This window comes from Schistocerca piceifrons, chromosome 4 (genome assembly GCF_021461385.2).
Source record: "Schistocerca piceifrons isolate TAMUIC-IGC-003096 chromosome 4, iqSchPice1.1, whole genome shotgun sequence".
NCBI classification, from domain to species: domain Eukaryota; kingdom Metazoa; phylum Arthropoda; class Insecta; order Orthoptera; family Acrididae; genus Schistocerca; species Schistocerca piceifrons.
In genome coordinates this window covers 23581359-23596895 of record NC_060141.1, presented here as the reverse complement: position 1 = coordinate 23596895, position 15537 = coordinate 23581359, and the positions used below count along the sequence as shown (strand labels likewise).

The following is a 15537-nucleotide window of genomic DNA, read 5'->3' as shown; positions in this document are numbered from 1 at the left end:
CCCCATACCGTCACGCCGGGTGATACACCAATATAGCGATGACGAATACACGCTTCTAATGTGCGTTCACCGTGATGTCGCCAAACACGGATGCGACCATCATGATGCTGTAAACAGAAGCTGGATTCATCCGAAAAAATGACGTTTTGCCATTCGTGCACCCAGGTTCGTCGTTTAGTACACCATCGCAGGCGCTCCTGTCTGTGATGCAGCGTCAAGGGTAACCGCAGCCGTGGTCTCCGAGCTGATAGTCCATGCTGCTGCAATCGTCGTCGAACTGTTCGTGCAGATGGTTGTTGTCTTGCAAACGTCCCTATGTGTTGACTCAGGGATAGAGACGTGGCTGCACGATTCGTCTATCTCGACTGCTAGTGATACGACGCCGTTGGGATCCAGCACGGCGTTCCGTATAACCCTCCTGAACCCACCGATTGCGTATTCTGCTAACAGTCATTGGATATCGACCAACTCGAGCGGCAATGTCGCGATACGATAAACCCACAATCGTGTTAGGCTACAATCCGACCTTTATCAAAGTCGCAAACGTGATGGTACACATTTCTCCTCCTTACACGAGGCATCACAACATCGTTTCACCAGGTGATGCCGGTCAACTGCTGTTTGTGTATGAGAAATCGATTGGAAACTTTCCTCATGTCAGCACGTTGTAGGTGTCACAACCGGCGCCAACATTGTGTGAATGCTCTGAAAAGCAAATCATTTGCATATCACAGCATCTTCTTCCTATTGGTTAAATTTCGCGTCTGTAGCACGTCATCTTCGTGGTGTAGCAATTTTAATGGCCAGTAGTGTAGTTTTCCGTCTACCCTGACACAGGTGTGAAAGTTTAATTATAACCACCGTCTAAATTATAATTATCATACTGACACATAATCTCTACAAGCTCAAGTTTCATTATTTTGTTTTCACGGTTAATCCTAATACGTTCTATGAACCGTTTCACAAAAAATACATTTCCCTACCTTGGATGCAACGACTGCAGCCAGTTACATCGTCCGTAATGTGACGATCTTTCCATGTGTAACACAACATTGCTCTGTTGTCTAAGTTTCCTACGTGTAGGTTCTTCCTATGTTGCTGTAAAGTGTTTCCGTGTTCTCCAATTCATCAACCTATTTGTGTACTGGAGAATGACTTCTGGCGGTATGCTGCTCGATTTCTCAGAAATATTTGCATTGAATAGCCACTTCTACCGCTGACGTGGCACCTGATGCTTCTGAGAAATCTATTACGCACAGTAGAAGTCGTATTGAACTTCCTTTCTTGTATATCCTCACCCATAGTGAGCCACTAATTGACTCGGTTATTACAATATTTTAAAAGAATAACATGAGGCGACCCCACTTTGTCCTGCGAATTGTATTTATTATTTCATTAAAACATGTTCTGTGTTTTATTATAATTATTACTACTATTATTATTTGTAGCAGCAGTAGTAGTAAAACTCTGGTAGTCTGTAGTACTTCACAACTGGGGATTGTCCCTAATGACCTCGATGTCGATAGGATGTTAAACCCGAATCTTTCTTACAACTGGAGATAAAGGCCAGTTGTATTTCAGTAGAGGTAAGGGACGCTAACTGGAGCCTTTACGAATTTATTCTGACAGTAGACTGTATGCTAAACAAAAAAAATTGGAAATAGTCTAAGCGTCATGCTCCTCTCCCCTTTACCTATTCAGAGACGTTGATGATAAATGGCTCTGAGCACTATGGGACTTAACGTCTGAGGTCATCAGTCCTCTAGAACTTAGAACTTCTTAAACCTAACTAACCTAAGGACATCACACACATCCATGCCCGAGGCAGGATTCGAACCTGCGACCGTCGCAGTCGCGCGGTTCCGGACTGCGCGCCTAGAACCGCGAGACCACCGCGGCCGGCCGTTGATGATAAAACATATTTTGAACATTATCCTAGGTTGCGAACGAACTGATACTCTGTGCCCTACGGAATGGTACACTCGACCAACACTTGTCCACTTCCTGGATTAACTTCTTTGCCGGCGAAGGGTATCACTATCAAATGGAAGTACAAAGAGAAAACCTTCAACTTTTGATTTTTGCTAGTCTCCAACTCAACTGAATCCGTATTTTTGATTACACATCTAACATGCAAGTCGCCCACATAAACATTTCCATCGCAAAATATAGACGTCGCTCGTCGATCTGCGACCGTTACCAGATAGGCCTGGTGGAGGAAATAGAAAATAGCTGAAGAAGAGCAGCACGTTTCGTTGCATGAAAGCGTCGCAGAGACGCTCACCGAACTCCAGTCGCGGACACTACGAGAGACGTGGTTTACTGTTACAATTTCCAGAGTACACATTCCTTGAAGAGCCAAACAACATGCTGCTTCGTCTGATGTATGTGTTACGAAAAGGCCATGGACGTAAGGTCAGAGAGATTCGAGCTAACAGTGAGTCTTAGCAGTAGTAGTTCTTCCCGCGAATCGAATCAAAGACATAAGGGAGAAAGTAACAGTGGTGCACGAAATTTCCTCAACTACAGACCACAAGAATTGCAGATGTAGTGGCCAAAGCTATCGTGTAACACACAGACAATTCGAGAGATACAATGAAATGTTGGAACGGAAAACGAAGTATCGGGTTGTTATAATTAAAGTGTAGCTACTCAAGGATTACCAGTGTGGCAGTAATTATCGTATGGCAGAGAAACGTGGTGGATACGGTGATTCGTTAATGTGGAATCGATTTAAGCTGGAAAAACATTAGTTCCCATTTTCACCACCAGCAGCAAATCTGGTGTTGTGCAGCAACTAGTTGACGTCTCATGTGCTCACATTTAACAAACTGTTCATAATAAAATCAACATTATTCCTTTCTTACTTTTTTGACCTTTTCTGCCCACGTCCTGTTCCTAATGCATTACGTATGAAAGCATTTCTATACGTCTTTCTTACATTCACAGCGCCAGTTTTGCACCTGGTGGCCAAGTTTAGAAGTATTTTTTTTTCTACTAAGCTTCACTGCCGTACGGTAATTACAGCGAACGTAAGATTTTTGCGAGTAGCTGCAGTTTGACTGTAGTAGCCAGTGGACAGTCGCGGAAGGCGTGTGCTTTGTCGCTGGAGGCCCGTAGTCGGCAGCAGGTGTCTGGAGGCTGTCCCAGAGCGAGGTGTGGCGACGCCCCCTCCTTCGCTCCAGCCCGCTGCCGGCCGCCACAGTCCTTTGTCTCGCAGACGACCTCGGCGACCAACACTTTCGCTCGGGCGTTCTGACATTCCCGAAAAGCTCCTCGGCGGTTCGAGGCCTTTTCGATAGCTGCCGACATTTGTATCCGAAGCTTATGTCAAGGCAGTCCTCGGTGTATTGCAATTACAAGGCAATAAGCGATTGTCCATGCCTGACGACACAAACCTCTTTGTGAGAGCGTTTTGTGAACAAAACGGTGTTCGGGCAGAAATAACGAGCCACCAACAACAGATTCCGTGTTTTACCTACGAAGTACATCTTCGTTCCCCTATTGTAACGGACCATTTTGACTCCCTTACAACCGTAGTCTTTGATTACAAATTTAGACATTCACAGGCGCAGCATTGTGTTACGTTCCTTTAACAGAGTCAATACCCAGTCAGCTACGAACAGACAGGCAATATCAGACGACAATGTACCACATTTCTAGAGTATAAATACGAGTAACAAGTTCGAAGTAGCTTCCAACGTTCTCGGGTGTACTGCCGTAAACTGTCAAAGGTAGCCCTCCGACGATTAGATCCGGTAGGACTCCAGAGAACGTTCGAAACAGAGTATACGCTGGGAAAGTCTTATATCACGTAAAGACGAACAAACGATTCATGTAATCTTTAAGACACCATTAACTCTGCGTTGTCTGCATCGACTTGTATAATGTTTCGGATGTAGCGGTAGATTATCGTAAGAGATTAAGCAGCAGTTGTTGGTTGTAGTTCGTGCTTGCTGCGGTACTCATTGCGTATAATTCTAGCCGACAGTCTATTAGAATGGACTGCTACCCGAATTTTCTTGGATAATGCAAACGAGTTACGGCGGAGGTACTGTATCACCGGAACTCAAGACTTCGAGGAAACAGAATCAGCGAACCACGCGGCTTTCGGGATTTTTTTTGGTGAAACATCTGTCTTCAGTGAAAATCGTTGCCGACGTTATTTCCTAGTAACGATTGTCTTGTCTGACGATCTTCCTGTTGTCTTCAACAAATATCAATAGAGGGAAAAGATGTTACGTGGGGCCTTCGCTTGACATTTTATATAGTTCGTGTCTGTCAGAATGTAATGTACTTAGCATCGAAATGAACATTACCTTAGCAGGTCAATTAAATTCCACACTTTTCTCGTGCGTGCATGGTATAAAAACAACAACCAAATAAAAAGAGGAAAGTAAATCCAACAATATCTCAATTTTTCATTATTATTCCCTCACGTACAGTCAGTTGTACGAGAAAGCGTATGCCGTTATCTGTATGATGTATGGAATAAAAGACACTATTATAAACACAGGTTTGCATGAAAATACATCTTTTACTAATTGCACAATTACCTAATTGTTAATCCAATGACTGCCATTATCGATTATAGCTTGGTACCTCAGTCCACTCTCCGGCAAAGCCGGCCACTGTGGCCGAGCGGTTCTAGGCACTTCAGTCCGGAACCGCGCTGCTGCTACGGTCGCAGGTTCACATCCTGCCTCGGGCATGGATGTGTGTGATGTGCTTAGGTTAGTTAGGTTTAAGTACTAAGTCTGGGCGACTGATTGATGACTTTGACTTTCTTAGAGTTTTAACAGCAGCTCCACGTGAAAGCTTTGATCCCTTTTGATGCTTTACCAGAATAACAGCCTCGTGAGAATTATTTTGCACTCATTTTAAACTGCAACCGTCAAAACAAAACATTCAACTCTCACACTGCTTATCTATACAGTGTGCAAAAGTGCATTGATTACAGATTCGAGACCACTACGAGAGACGTCGCCGTGGATGTTACGTTTAAAATCGAGGCGTGGAACTGACTGTACGAAATTCTTTTCTTCTAAGAATTTTCTTGACACCAAAAAAAAGATAGACCTATGCAAGATAAGGCATTTATAGCTAATGTATTTTTTACAAAGCAGTCATACTAAAGGAATTAACAGATAAAAGCAAGCACTCCTTTATCATTTGTCATAGCAGTGCAGTTCTCTGGGTGCCAAAGGCTGACTTGGTGGGCTGCCACGTGAAAAGTCGACGACGGTTTTCCCGGATCGTCTCAGCCGAGCCTCGTGCTCATTACTTTCCTATTTCTCCCTAATGGGCGCACTTTAGTCCATATCAGGCGATAAAGACTGAAGTTCTACTGGCGTTCTCGTGTCGTTCAGTCAGCCGAAGAGTGGAAAACGTTGCCTGCCCGAACCTCAACATATGTTCCGGATCTCAACTAATACTTAGGCAGCTTCAGAGCACCTTCGGCCTTGATGTCGAAAGCAAAAGCGTCAAAATATTCTCATTCACTTACGTAATCTCTGTCAATAGGCAAGAAGCATTAAAAAAAAATAAAATTACACTACAAGCCATTAACATTGCTACACCAAGAACAAATGCAGATAATAAATCATTGGACACATATATTACACTAGAACTGACATATCGTTACATTTTCACGCAATTTGGGTGCATAAATCCTGAGAAATTAGCACCCAGAACAACTACCTCTGGCCATAATAACGGCCTTGATACGCCTGGGCATTGAGTCACACCTTGGATGGCGTGTACAGGTACAGCTGCCCATGCAGCTTCAACACGATACCACAGTTCATCAAGAGTAGTGACTGGCGTATTGTGACGAGCCAGTTGCTCGGCCACCATTGACCAGACGTTTTCAGTTGGTGAGAGATCTGGAGAATGTGCTGGCCAGGGCAGCAGTCGAACGTTTTCTGTATCCGGAAAGGCCCGTACAGGTCCTGAACATGCGGTCGTGCATTATCCTGCTGAAATGTAGGGTTTCGCAGGGATCGAATGGAGAGTAGAGCCACGGGTCGTAACACATCTGAAATGTAACGTCCACTGTTCAAAGTGCCGTCACTGCGAACAAGAGGTGACCGAGACGTGTAACGAATGGCACCCCATACCATCACGCCGGCTGATACGCGTGTATGGCGATGACGAATACACGCTTCCAATGTGCGTTCACCGCGATGTCGCCAAACACGGATGCGACCATCATGATGCTGTAAACAGAACCTGGATTAATCCGAAAAAATGACGTTTTGCCATTCGTGCACCCAGGTTCGCCGTTGAGTACAGCATCGCAGGCGCTCCTGTCTGTGATGCAGCGTCAAGGGTACCACAGCCATGGTCTCCGAGCTGATAGTCCATGCTGCTGGAAACGTCGTCGAACTGTTCGTGCAGATGGTTGTTGTCTTCGCAAACGTCCCCACGTGTTGACTTAGGGATCGAGACGTGGCTGCACGATCCGTTACAGCCATGCGGATAAGATGGCTGTCGTCTCGACTGCTAGTGATACCACGCCGTTGGGATCCACCACGGCGTTCCGTATTACTCTCCTGAACCCACGGATTCCATATTCTGCTAACAGCATTGGATCTCGACCAACGCGAGCAGCAGTGTCGCGATACGATAAACCGCAATCGCGATAGGCTACAATCCGACCTTTATCAAAGTCGGAAACGTGGTGGTACGCACTTCTCCTCGTTACACGAGGCATCACAACAACGTTTCATCGGGCAACGCCAGTCAACTGCTGAGAAATCGGTTGGAAACTTTCCTCATGTGAGCACGTTGTAGGTGTCGCCACAGGGGCCAGCCTTGTGTGAATGCTCTTAAAAGCTAATCATTAGCATATCACAGCATCTTCTTCCTGTCGGTTAAATTTCGCGTCTGCAGCACGTCATCTTCGTGGTGTAGCAATTTTAATGGCCAGTAGTATACATACTTCCCTGGAGTAGCAGTCAGTGACAGCAAAGTGTTTTTGGACTCAGTAAACAGTTGCTACTGCTGCATTACTGTTCACAAGACAGTAGGGGTGCTACCGTCTTTATTGTCAGATTTCTCATAAAAACTGATCTTTGAGTTACTAAAATACTTCTAATTATCCCTGAATTTTAAACGCCTACGAGTTCACATTTCTACGCTGAAGCGGTGTCGACGATATTTAAATTAAACTGTAGCATCGAAGCACTTCTGAAAGAGTTCTCTCTTCTTTTTAATTTATACATCCAATTGGTATGAGACGGCTTTTAGCCGGTTGTCCTTCAGCAACATATTCCTTCCATTGCGCTCTCTGACATTACCGGAATAAACTGCGATCTCTTGAGAAGATTCCTTTGTGCTACAGACTCTGTATTCAGACATTGCACGGTGCATTAGTTCGTTGCTAACCCGTTTCACAGTCAACATATTTGCTCCTGTACGGGCATTTTCCCGACGAACCGATCAAGAAGACTTGATGGTGCGATGGAAGTGGTCAGCTCTCGTCCAGTAGGTCTTTCCACCTGCTTGCGTCATACTGGCCGGCGGCGGTGATCTCAGAGCTCTCGAAAGTCCCGCGGCGTGCCAATGGCTTCCTCTGGGTCGTGACGCCGCTCTTGGCTTTCCGCCGTATGCATAATTCACGGCTGCCTCCTGGCGGCACGCAGGTCGGCGGATCGGTACGCCTGTCGCCTCCTAGCGATGTGTTGCACGCGACACGAAGGGCGGTTTGACGGCTGGCCTCCTCTGCTGCTAGCCCATATACCCACCAGCGCTCCAACACCATCGGCGGTGTCCGCAGCTTTGTCTGGCTTCCATATGCCAGGTGTCGTATCAGCATATGATGCTTTCAGAATGAGATTTTCACTCTGCAGCGGAGTGTGCGCTGATACGAAACTTTACTGGCATATTGAAACTCTGTGCTACTGGCAGAAGTAAACCTGTGAGGACGGGGCGTGAGTCATGCTTCGGTAGCTCAGTTGGTAGAGCACTTGCCCGCGAAAGGCAAAGGTCCCGAGTTCCAATCTCGGTTCGGCACACAGTTTTAATCTGCCATCAAAGTTTCATATCAGGGCACACTCCGCTGCAGAGTGAAAATTCATTCTGGAAACATCCCCCAGGCTGTGGCTAAGCCATGTCTCCGCAATATCCTTTCTATCAGGAGTGCTAGTTCTGCAAGGTTCGCAGGAGAGCTTCTGTAAAGTTTGGAAGGTAGGAGACGAGGTACTGGCAGAAGTAAAGCTGTGAGGACGGGGCGTGAGTCGTGCTTGGGTAACTCAGCTGGTAGAGCACTTGCCCGCGAAAGGCAAAGGTCCCGAGTTCGAGTCTCGGTCCGGCACACAGTTTTAATCTGCCAGGAAAGTTTCATACGATGCTTTGTTACACTGGTAATGTACATGTGCGTCAGTGAAAAAGACCAATGAAAAGGTGTTAGCATGTGGACGTAATGTGCTGTTCCAGTCTCTTCTGTACCTAAGGTCCATCACCGTTCCCTTTGGATCCCTACGTAATTTGGTGCTCTCCGATACACACGATCGAACAGCGGAGGAGTGGTACTGAAGCGTCAACTTTAGGTTACAATATCTCCGGCTGTAATTAACATTTTACAATGCAACAAACGGCACTGATTACGTATTTGTTTATATGTTCAGATGTGCTAACAAAACTAACGGGGTTCCATTTAAAAAAACGTAGGTTTGTATTAAGAAACATACTTCCGTGCATTTTTTTATGGTTTGTATTAACCAATTACACTAGCCCCTCTCCTCACGTTCGGTCTGTGGAATCGATTCGTCAGTATTTGATGTGGTTTACGAAATATATCCAGCGATAATTTTAGGTGACTCACCCTGTATATGCCGTTATATGGCTGCACTTTTTGATCTGTGATTGAATCTACCCGTCACAGAGAATTGCAACTCTAATCATTAACGTACCCGACGATGGTGTGTACATGTACGAAGCTATACTGACATCCGATCATGTCTTCACTTTTTTTGTCAGGCAGCATATTACAAACATTCACAGTCACTTTCGAACACATAAATTGCATCACAGAATAAGACTAAGAGGTAACAAGACAACAAACTATCCTGCTGAGTTTGGCCAATATACAATTTTGAGAAATACATAATTTTGTAGTGGTAGAGGAAGAGGTACAAATGTGGAATAGGGGTGCTAATATAGAATACTATGATTTCTCGCTGTACTTCGGTTAGCTGCTTAAAAACTACGTTCAGCAACTGTATATTGCTTTGGGACGCATTCATATTACAGTTGGCAGACACTGCGAGTGAGTGAAACCGTTTTAACAGAATTTACTAGGAGGCATGATTGTTGCGAGTTGCTGGTTTTCAGTTTCATTATTGTCATAATATATAAATTATTAATGTATTTTGTAGACAGACTTTTAGCTAACACATTAAGTCGTAAAATGGCGTGTTTGTTGTCTATTTAATTTTCGATTGCATTTGCGTTTCGGTATTTCATGATGGATGTGTCACTAATGTGGAATACTAGCATTCTGTATTTGCACCCTAGTACTTTCACAACTTGTTTTAGTTATAGGAATTGTTTCAGAAATAACTTCATGACGTAGAAAGAAGTGGGATGATTCTGCTGTGTAAATAGCAGATTAAAATCTTAGAGAAAGAAAATGGGCCACTCCAGAAATCTGGATGTTGTAAATCTCGCACGAGAAACGACGTCAGAACCTTGTGTCTGCCCCCTCATGCCCCACACAAGATGCAACGGCTGGACAGGACCTTCTTGACTTCTTTCAAACCCTGTTACTCTGTGCTTGTTCGCGTGTGGATCGGGGAAAATGCAGGTCCAGTAACACACATGGACATCGCCGAACTGCATGGGAAGGTGTACCACAGTGCCAGAGAGGGGACATAGCAACCAGTGGGTTTAGTATGTAAGGAATATATCCGTTAAAACCTCATATTTTCACTGATACAGGTTTCATTGCCAACAATGAAGGAATAATTAAAGATTTACCTAATGATTCAGTGAATGAACCATTTTCAGGAGCGGCTTCTGAAAGTGGAAAGGGAGAAACAGCTGGTGGCACATCTGAAATTATGCCTTGACAAATCGCACCCGTTGCACAAATAAAGAAGAGGCCAGGAATGAAGGGAAGAAAAGCAGGTCGTTCAGCAGTCGTAACCTTGTCTTCGTACAAGAGATCTCTTGAAGCATCGACGACAGCAAAAAATAAACCGGAGACAAAGAAGCAGAGGCAGCCAAAGCTTAGGAACTAAGAACCACCTCTTTCGGAGGATCATGTTTTTAGTGTGAGAGATGATTCTTAGTAGCGTTTTGGACAACAGGGTTCCCACTAATGATGATGGCAGTTGTGTCTTTTTCTCAGGTAAATTTTCGCAGAACGACATAGGAGAAGAATGGATAACGTGTGTGATGTGCGAAATGAGGGTTCACACTAAATGTAAGTGTTACGGTAAAGGACGGTATGTGTATGACTTCTGCAAGTGAAATTACGAGGGTTGCCCAGAAAGTACTGCACCGCTTTTCTTTCTTCAACAATTCTTTATTGTACATAATGAGAATAACACACATGAAAGAATGGTGTTTTATCTATACACCCTATTTTTCCACGTAATCTCCATCCTGTCCCATGGCCTTCCTCCAGCGCGAAACAACGTCGTGTCTGCCCTGTCGGTAGCAGTCCTTGTCCTGGTGGCGGAGCCAGTGCTTCACTGTGTGAATCACCTCCTCAGCGTCCTCAAACTGTCTTCCACGAAAGAATCCTCTTATGGCCCAAACAAATGGGAGTCCGTGGGGGATAGGTCGGGCTGTAGGGCGGATGGGGTAAGACTATCCAACCCTGTTTCACGATGTGTTCAGCAGTCCTCAGATTTGTGTCTTGCAGCGAAAACATCTTCTGGTTTACTATGTCGCTGAAGTCGCTGGAAGCGAGTCTTGAGTTTTGTTGGTTGACATATGCTTCTGAGTTAATGGTACCACCTCTTGGCGCCACATAAATAAGAATCACACCTTCACAGTCCGAGAACACGGTGATGATGACCTTAGCAGCGGAAGCAGTTTCTCTGAATTTTCTCTTCTGTGGGGAGTGGTAATGGTGCCATTCCATCGACTGTTGTTTCGTTTCTAACTCTAAGTGATGAACCCAGGTTTCACCACCTGTCACAATGCCCCTCAGCTTCAAAATGTTGCTACTAACCAAGGCAAATGTTTTTTCTGTGCGATTTGTGATCCAACGTTAGACACCGCGGGACCCATCTTGCACACATTTTTGAATAGCCAAGAGTGCGGATAATTGCGTCCACACTTCCTTTGCTGATTGGCAGATGCAGCGCCAACAGCAGAGTCGTAATGCATCTGTCCTCGCGAATGACAACATCAACTCGCTTCAACGTGTCAGATGTGACAGCCGTGGATGGTCTCGCCGACCGCTGCAAATACTGGAGCTCCGCCGAACCGCCTTCTGTTGGCCTCGCCCTCCGTGCTCAGCGACCAACTGTACTTCTGTCGACACCAGGTGCTCCATAGACTTTTTGCACGAGCGTTCGTGAATATTCCCCAGAGTTTGTTTCTCTGCAGTGAAATATTCAGCGGTGGCACGTTGCTTGTAACGTACATCACCTGCAGACGCCATTTTGAAACTGTGCTGTAGCTACGCTATCTGTCGGAAGTGACGGAAACTTGTCGCGCTCACTCAGGAGGTTTCAAATAATACATATGTAACGTTTCGCATTCGTACCATTGTTTTCGGCTGAGAAAAAAAAATGTGGTGCATTACTTTCTGGGCAAACCTCGTACTTGGATCAATGAATTTAATAACTGGAAATGGTATATTTCGTGTGTTTTTCTATTGTGTTGTTATGTTTTACAGTGTTTCCTTTGACAGTGATTTATTAGATTTTCCATCATTTGTTTTAACTTAAACACACTTGAAACGAATGGAGTATTCCGTATTTGTACCTCATAGTCTGAAGTGCCAAAAATGTCAAACTCTGTGATAAGCCTAATTTAGGAACGTTCCTAAGGTAGTATGTACTCAAAAATATAGGAAGCATTAAAACACGAGGGTCACTCCAAATGAAATGCACACTATTTTTTTTAAATCCATTTTTTATTCTACATGTTTGAAAGTTTTACAGTGTGTAGATACATCCTTTAGGAACGATATTTTCATTTCCTCACATAATTTCCATCCGTCTCAACTGCCTTACGCCAGCTTGGAACCAGCGCCTGTATACCCGCACGGTAAAATTCTGGACCAACATGTTGGAGCCACTGTTTGCCAGCGTGCACAAGGGAGTCATCATCTTCAAACCTTGTTCCACGAAGAGAGTCTTTCAGTTTCCCAAAGTGATGATAGTCATATGGAGCCAGGTCAGGACTGTAAGGCGGATGTTTCAATGTTGTCCATCCGAGTTTTGTGATCGCTTCCATGGTTATTTGACTGACATGTGGCCGTGCATTGTCGTGCAACAGCAAAACATTGTGCTTTCACCGATGTGGTCGAACACGACTCAGTCGAGCTCGGAGTTTCTTCAGTGTCGTCACATATGCATCAGAATTTATGGTGGTAACTTTTCCGGCAGAAGGTGTGGTTTTGAATTTTTTTTTTTTTTCCTTGGGTGAATTTGCATGATGCCACCCCATTTATTGCCTCTTCATCTCTGGTGAAAAATGATGGAGCCATATTTCATCACCTGTCACAATTCTTCCAAGAAATCCACCTCCACCATTCTCGTAATGTTCCAAAAGTTCGCTGCATACCGTTTTTCTTGTTTCTTTGTGAGCCATTGTCAACATCCTGGGAACCCACCTGGCAGAAACCTATACTTTCAGTATTCTGCAAACACTTCATTCCCCTATCCGAAAGTATCGAGACGATTCGTTCACTGTGCTGCGTCTGTCAGCAGTCACCAATTCATTAACTCTCTGCGCATTGTCTGGAGTGTGTCCAGTACGAGGCCTGCCGCTGCGAGGACAATGCTCAATATTGATGCGCCCGCTTTCATCACGTAACCTGCTTGCCCACCGACCAACTGTACTGCGATCGACAGCAGCATCTCCATACACCTTTTTCAACCTCTTGTGGATGTTTCCCACTGTCTCGTTTTCACAGCACAGGAATTCTACGACAGCACGTTGCTTCTGACGAACGTCAAGTGCAGCAGCCATCTTGAAGACATGCTGCGCCACTCACGGGAACAGTTTGAACTAAGTTTGAAAACGAGCAGGAAGGATGTATCTACACACTGTAAAACTTTCACACATGCAGAATGAAAACTGAATTTCTACAAAAATAGTGTGCATTTCTTTTGGAATGACCCTCGTATGTCCCAAAGTATGTGCTGCAGATATTTTGTTTGCTTAATATGAAAAACTGAGAAATTTACGAACGAGAACCAAAATGGTATTCCACATTTGTCCCACCTCCTCTACTGAGGAGACGCGGGCACACGCACTGACTCTAGGTAGGCTGCAGGGGCGGCGCCGGCTGCCCGCGACACGCACCTATCACCAGGTCGTCGCCGAGGCGGCGGGCGATGAGCGGCACGCTGGGGAAGAGGCGCAGCGCCTCGCGCACGCACTGGTCGAGGTACTTCATGCGCGACAGGTCCTCGCGCGTGGGCGGCCGCCCGCAGTCGCTGCCGCCCTCGTAGAAGATGGCGCGCAGCTCCTCCATGGCGCGCTCCTGGCACTCGGGGTTCTGGGCCAGCAGGAACGTGCAGAACGCCACCGCCGCGCCCACCGAGTCCTGGCCCTGCAACCGGCACAAAAGCCAACTACACTCAAACACGTGTCTCACAGTATGTTCCCATACCGACACGTCTAAATTTCCAGTGGCTTTGAGGAATCACTTTCAGCGCTACATTACGCCATCTTCTGACCCCCTGACCCACATGTAGGAAGAATTCCAACCCTGGTCCAGTCACCACAGCGGTCAACATTCAGTCACTGGTATCCGTAAATTTCTACTTGCCTACCTCAGTCGGATAGTGATGATCGAAATGATCGCTGTGTCATGTGGAGATCTACGGATACCAGTCACTGAATGCTGGCCTCTATCTTGACTGGACCAGAGCTGGGATTCTTCTCACACGTCTGTCAGGGGGTCTGAAGATGGCGTAATGTACCGCTGAAACTAGTTGCTCAAGCAAAACAACAACTGGAAATTTCGACGGCTGAACGTCTTTTTATTCGACGTTTTATATTGAACAGACGAGATCCCGCAACCATCTGTATAATGGTGGACTTACAAAGAGTTGATCACAATTAGCTGTCAGCCTGGAGAAACTACACGTTAAGATATTTTTCACTTATATTGTATAGGATAACACCCCACTCTATATTCGGCACCTTGACGCATGTGAATCCGTTGGTGTGACGGTTTGGTGCCCGACGCGCTAGTAACGGCATACAAAAGATTTCATCACCGGAATTGGTCGACAAGTGGACTAGACCACGTCACTGAGGGCTGAGTCCTGTGTAGAAGGAGTATCCGACCACGCATCCGATTCGACTGTATACCACCTAACATCAAGACTGGCCGTTCATACAACAAAAGGAAGACTTATTCAGAAGTAAAATTAACCTGTATGTTTCTAGAGGAAGTATGAAAAGACTGTTTGCGCTGTCTACGGCAAGATGTCGTAGATTGAACTATCAACACAAAAAATAAAACTGACATTATTATTTTCATCTTTATTTGCACTTAAATGTCGGCAGTCTTGGTACACATTGAAACCCTGGCGCCACGGTAACCTACTATGTCCCAGAAAAGCGAAACAAACTGGCGCACCACTCTGACAAACTGGACACGTGTTCCGCCACTTCGTCTTCACTCCTCTACCGGCGTGATACGATACGGTCGCAGGAGGATTTAATGTCTGTCACCATAGCAGACGTGTGCCTATGATCAAGAAAAAAATTAATTACGTGATTTTCTCTTTTGGGGTCATACTTAAAACTGTATATCTACATGAAATTTCCTGGCCGATTAAAACTATGTGCCGCTCTGAGAAGCGAACTCGAGACCTTTGGTTTCGGCGGGCAAGTGATTTACCACGCGAGGTATCCAATAACGACTCACGACCCGTCCTCACAGCTTTACTTCCGGCAGTACCTCGTCTCCTAGCTTCCCAACTTCACTCAAGGCCGGCACACAGTTTTCATCTGCTACAAATTTCATATCAACGTGCAGCCGCTGCAGGGTGAAAATTTATGTCTCGAGACATCCCCCAGGCTGTGCCTAAAATATGTCTCCACCATAAGCATTCAACAAGGAGCACTAGCCCCTCAAGTTTCGCGTGAGAACTTCTGTATGTTCGGAAGGTAGGAGACGAATTAATGCCGGAAGTAAAGCAGTGAGACTGGGTTGCGAGTCGTACTTCTGTGATTCAATTGGAGGAACACACGCCCTCGCGAGGTAACGGTCGCGAGTTCGAGGCTCAGTCCGGCACACAGTTTTAATCTTCCAGGAACTTTCATATCACCGAACACTCTGCCGCAGAGTGGAAAATTAATTATAACTACACCTCGCATAAACGGCCTGGC

At 45.5% G+C, this 15537-nt stretch overlaps 1 protein-coding gene across 1 annotated transcript in view; it reads right to left on the bottom strand.

Moving 5' to 3' along the window:
* The window catches only part of LOC124795560 (probable cytochrome P450 4aa1), a 306399-nt gene that overhangs the window by 13792 nt on the left and 277070 nt on the right, over positions 1-15537 (bottom strand). The window contains exon 11 of the mRNA XM_047259633.1: positions 13495-13744. Within this exon, the coding sequence (XP_047115589.1) occupies positions 13495-13744 (250 nt within the window). The remainder of the gene's footprint in view (positions 1-13494; positions 13745-15537) is intronic.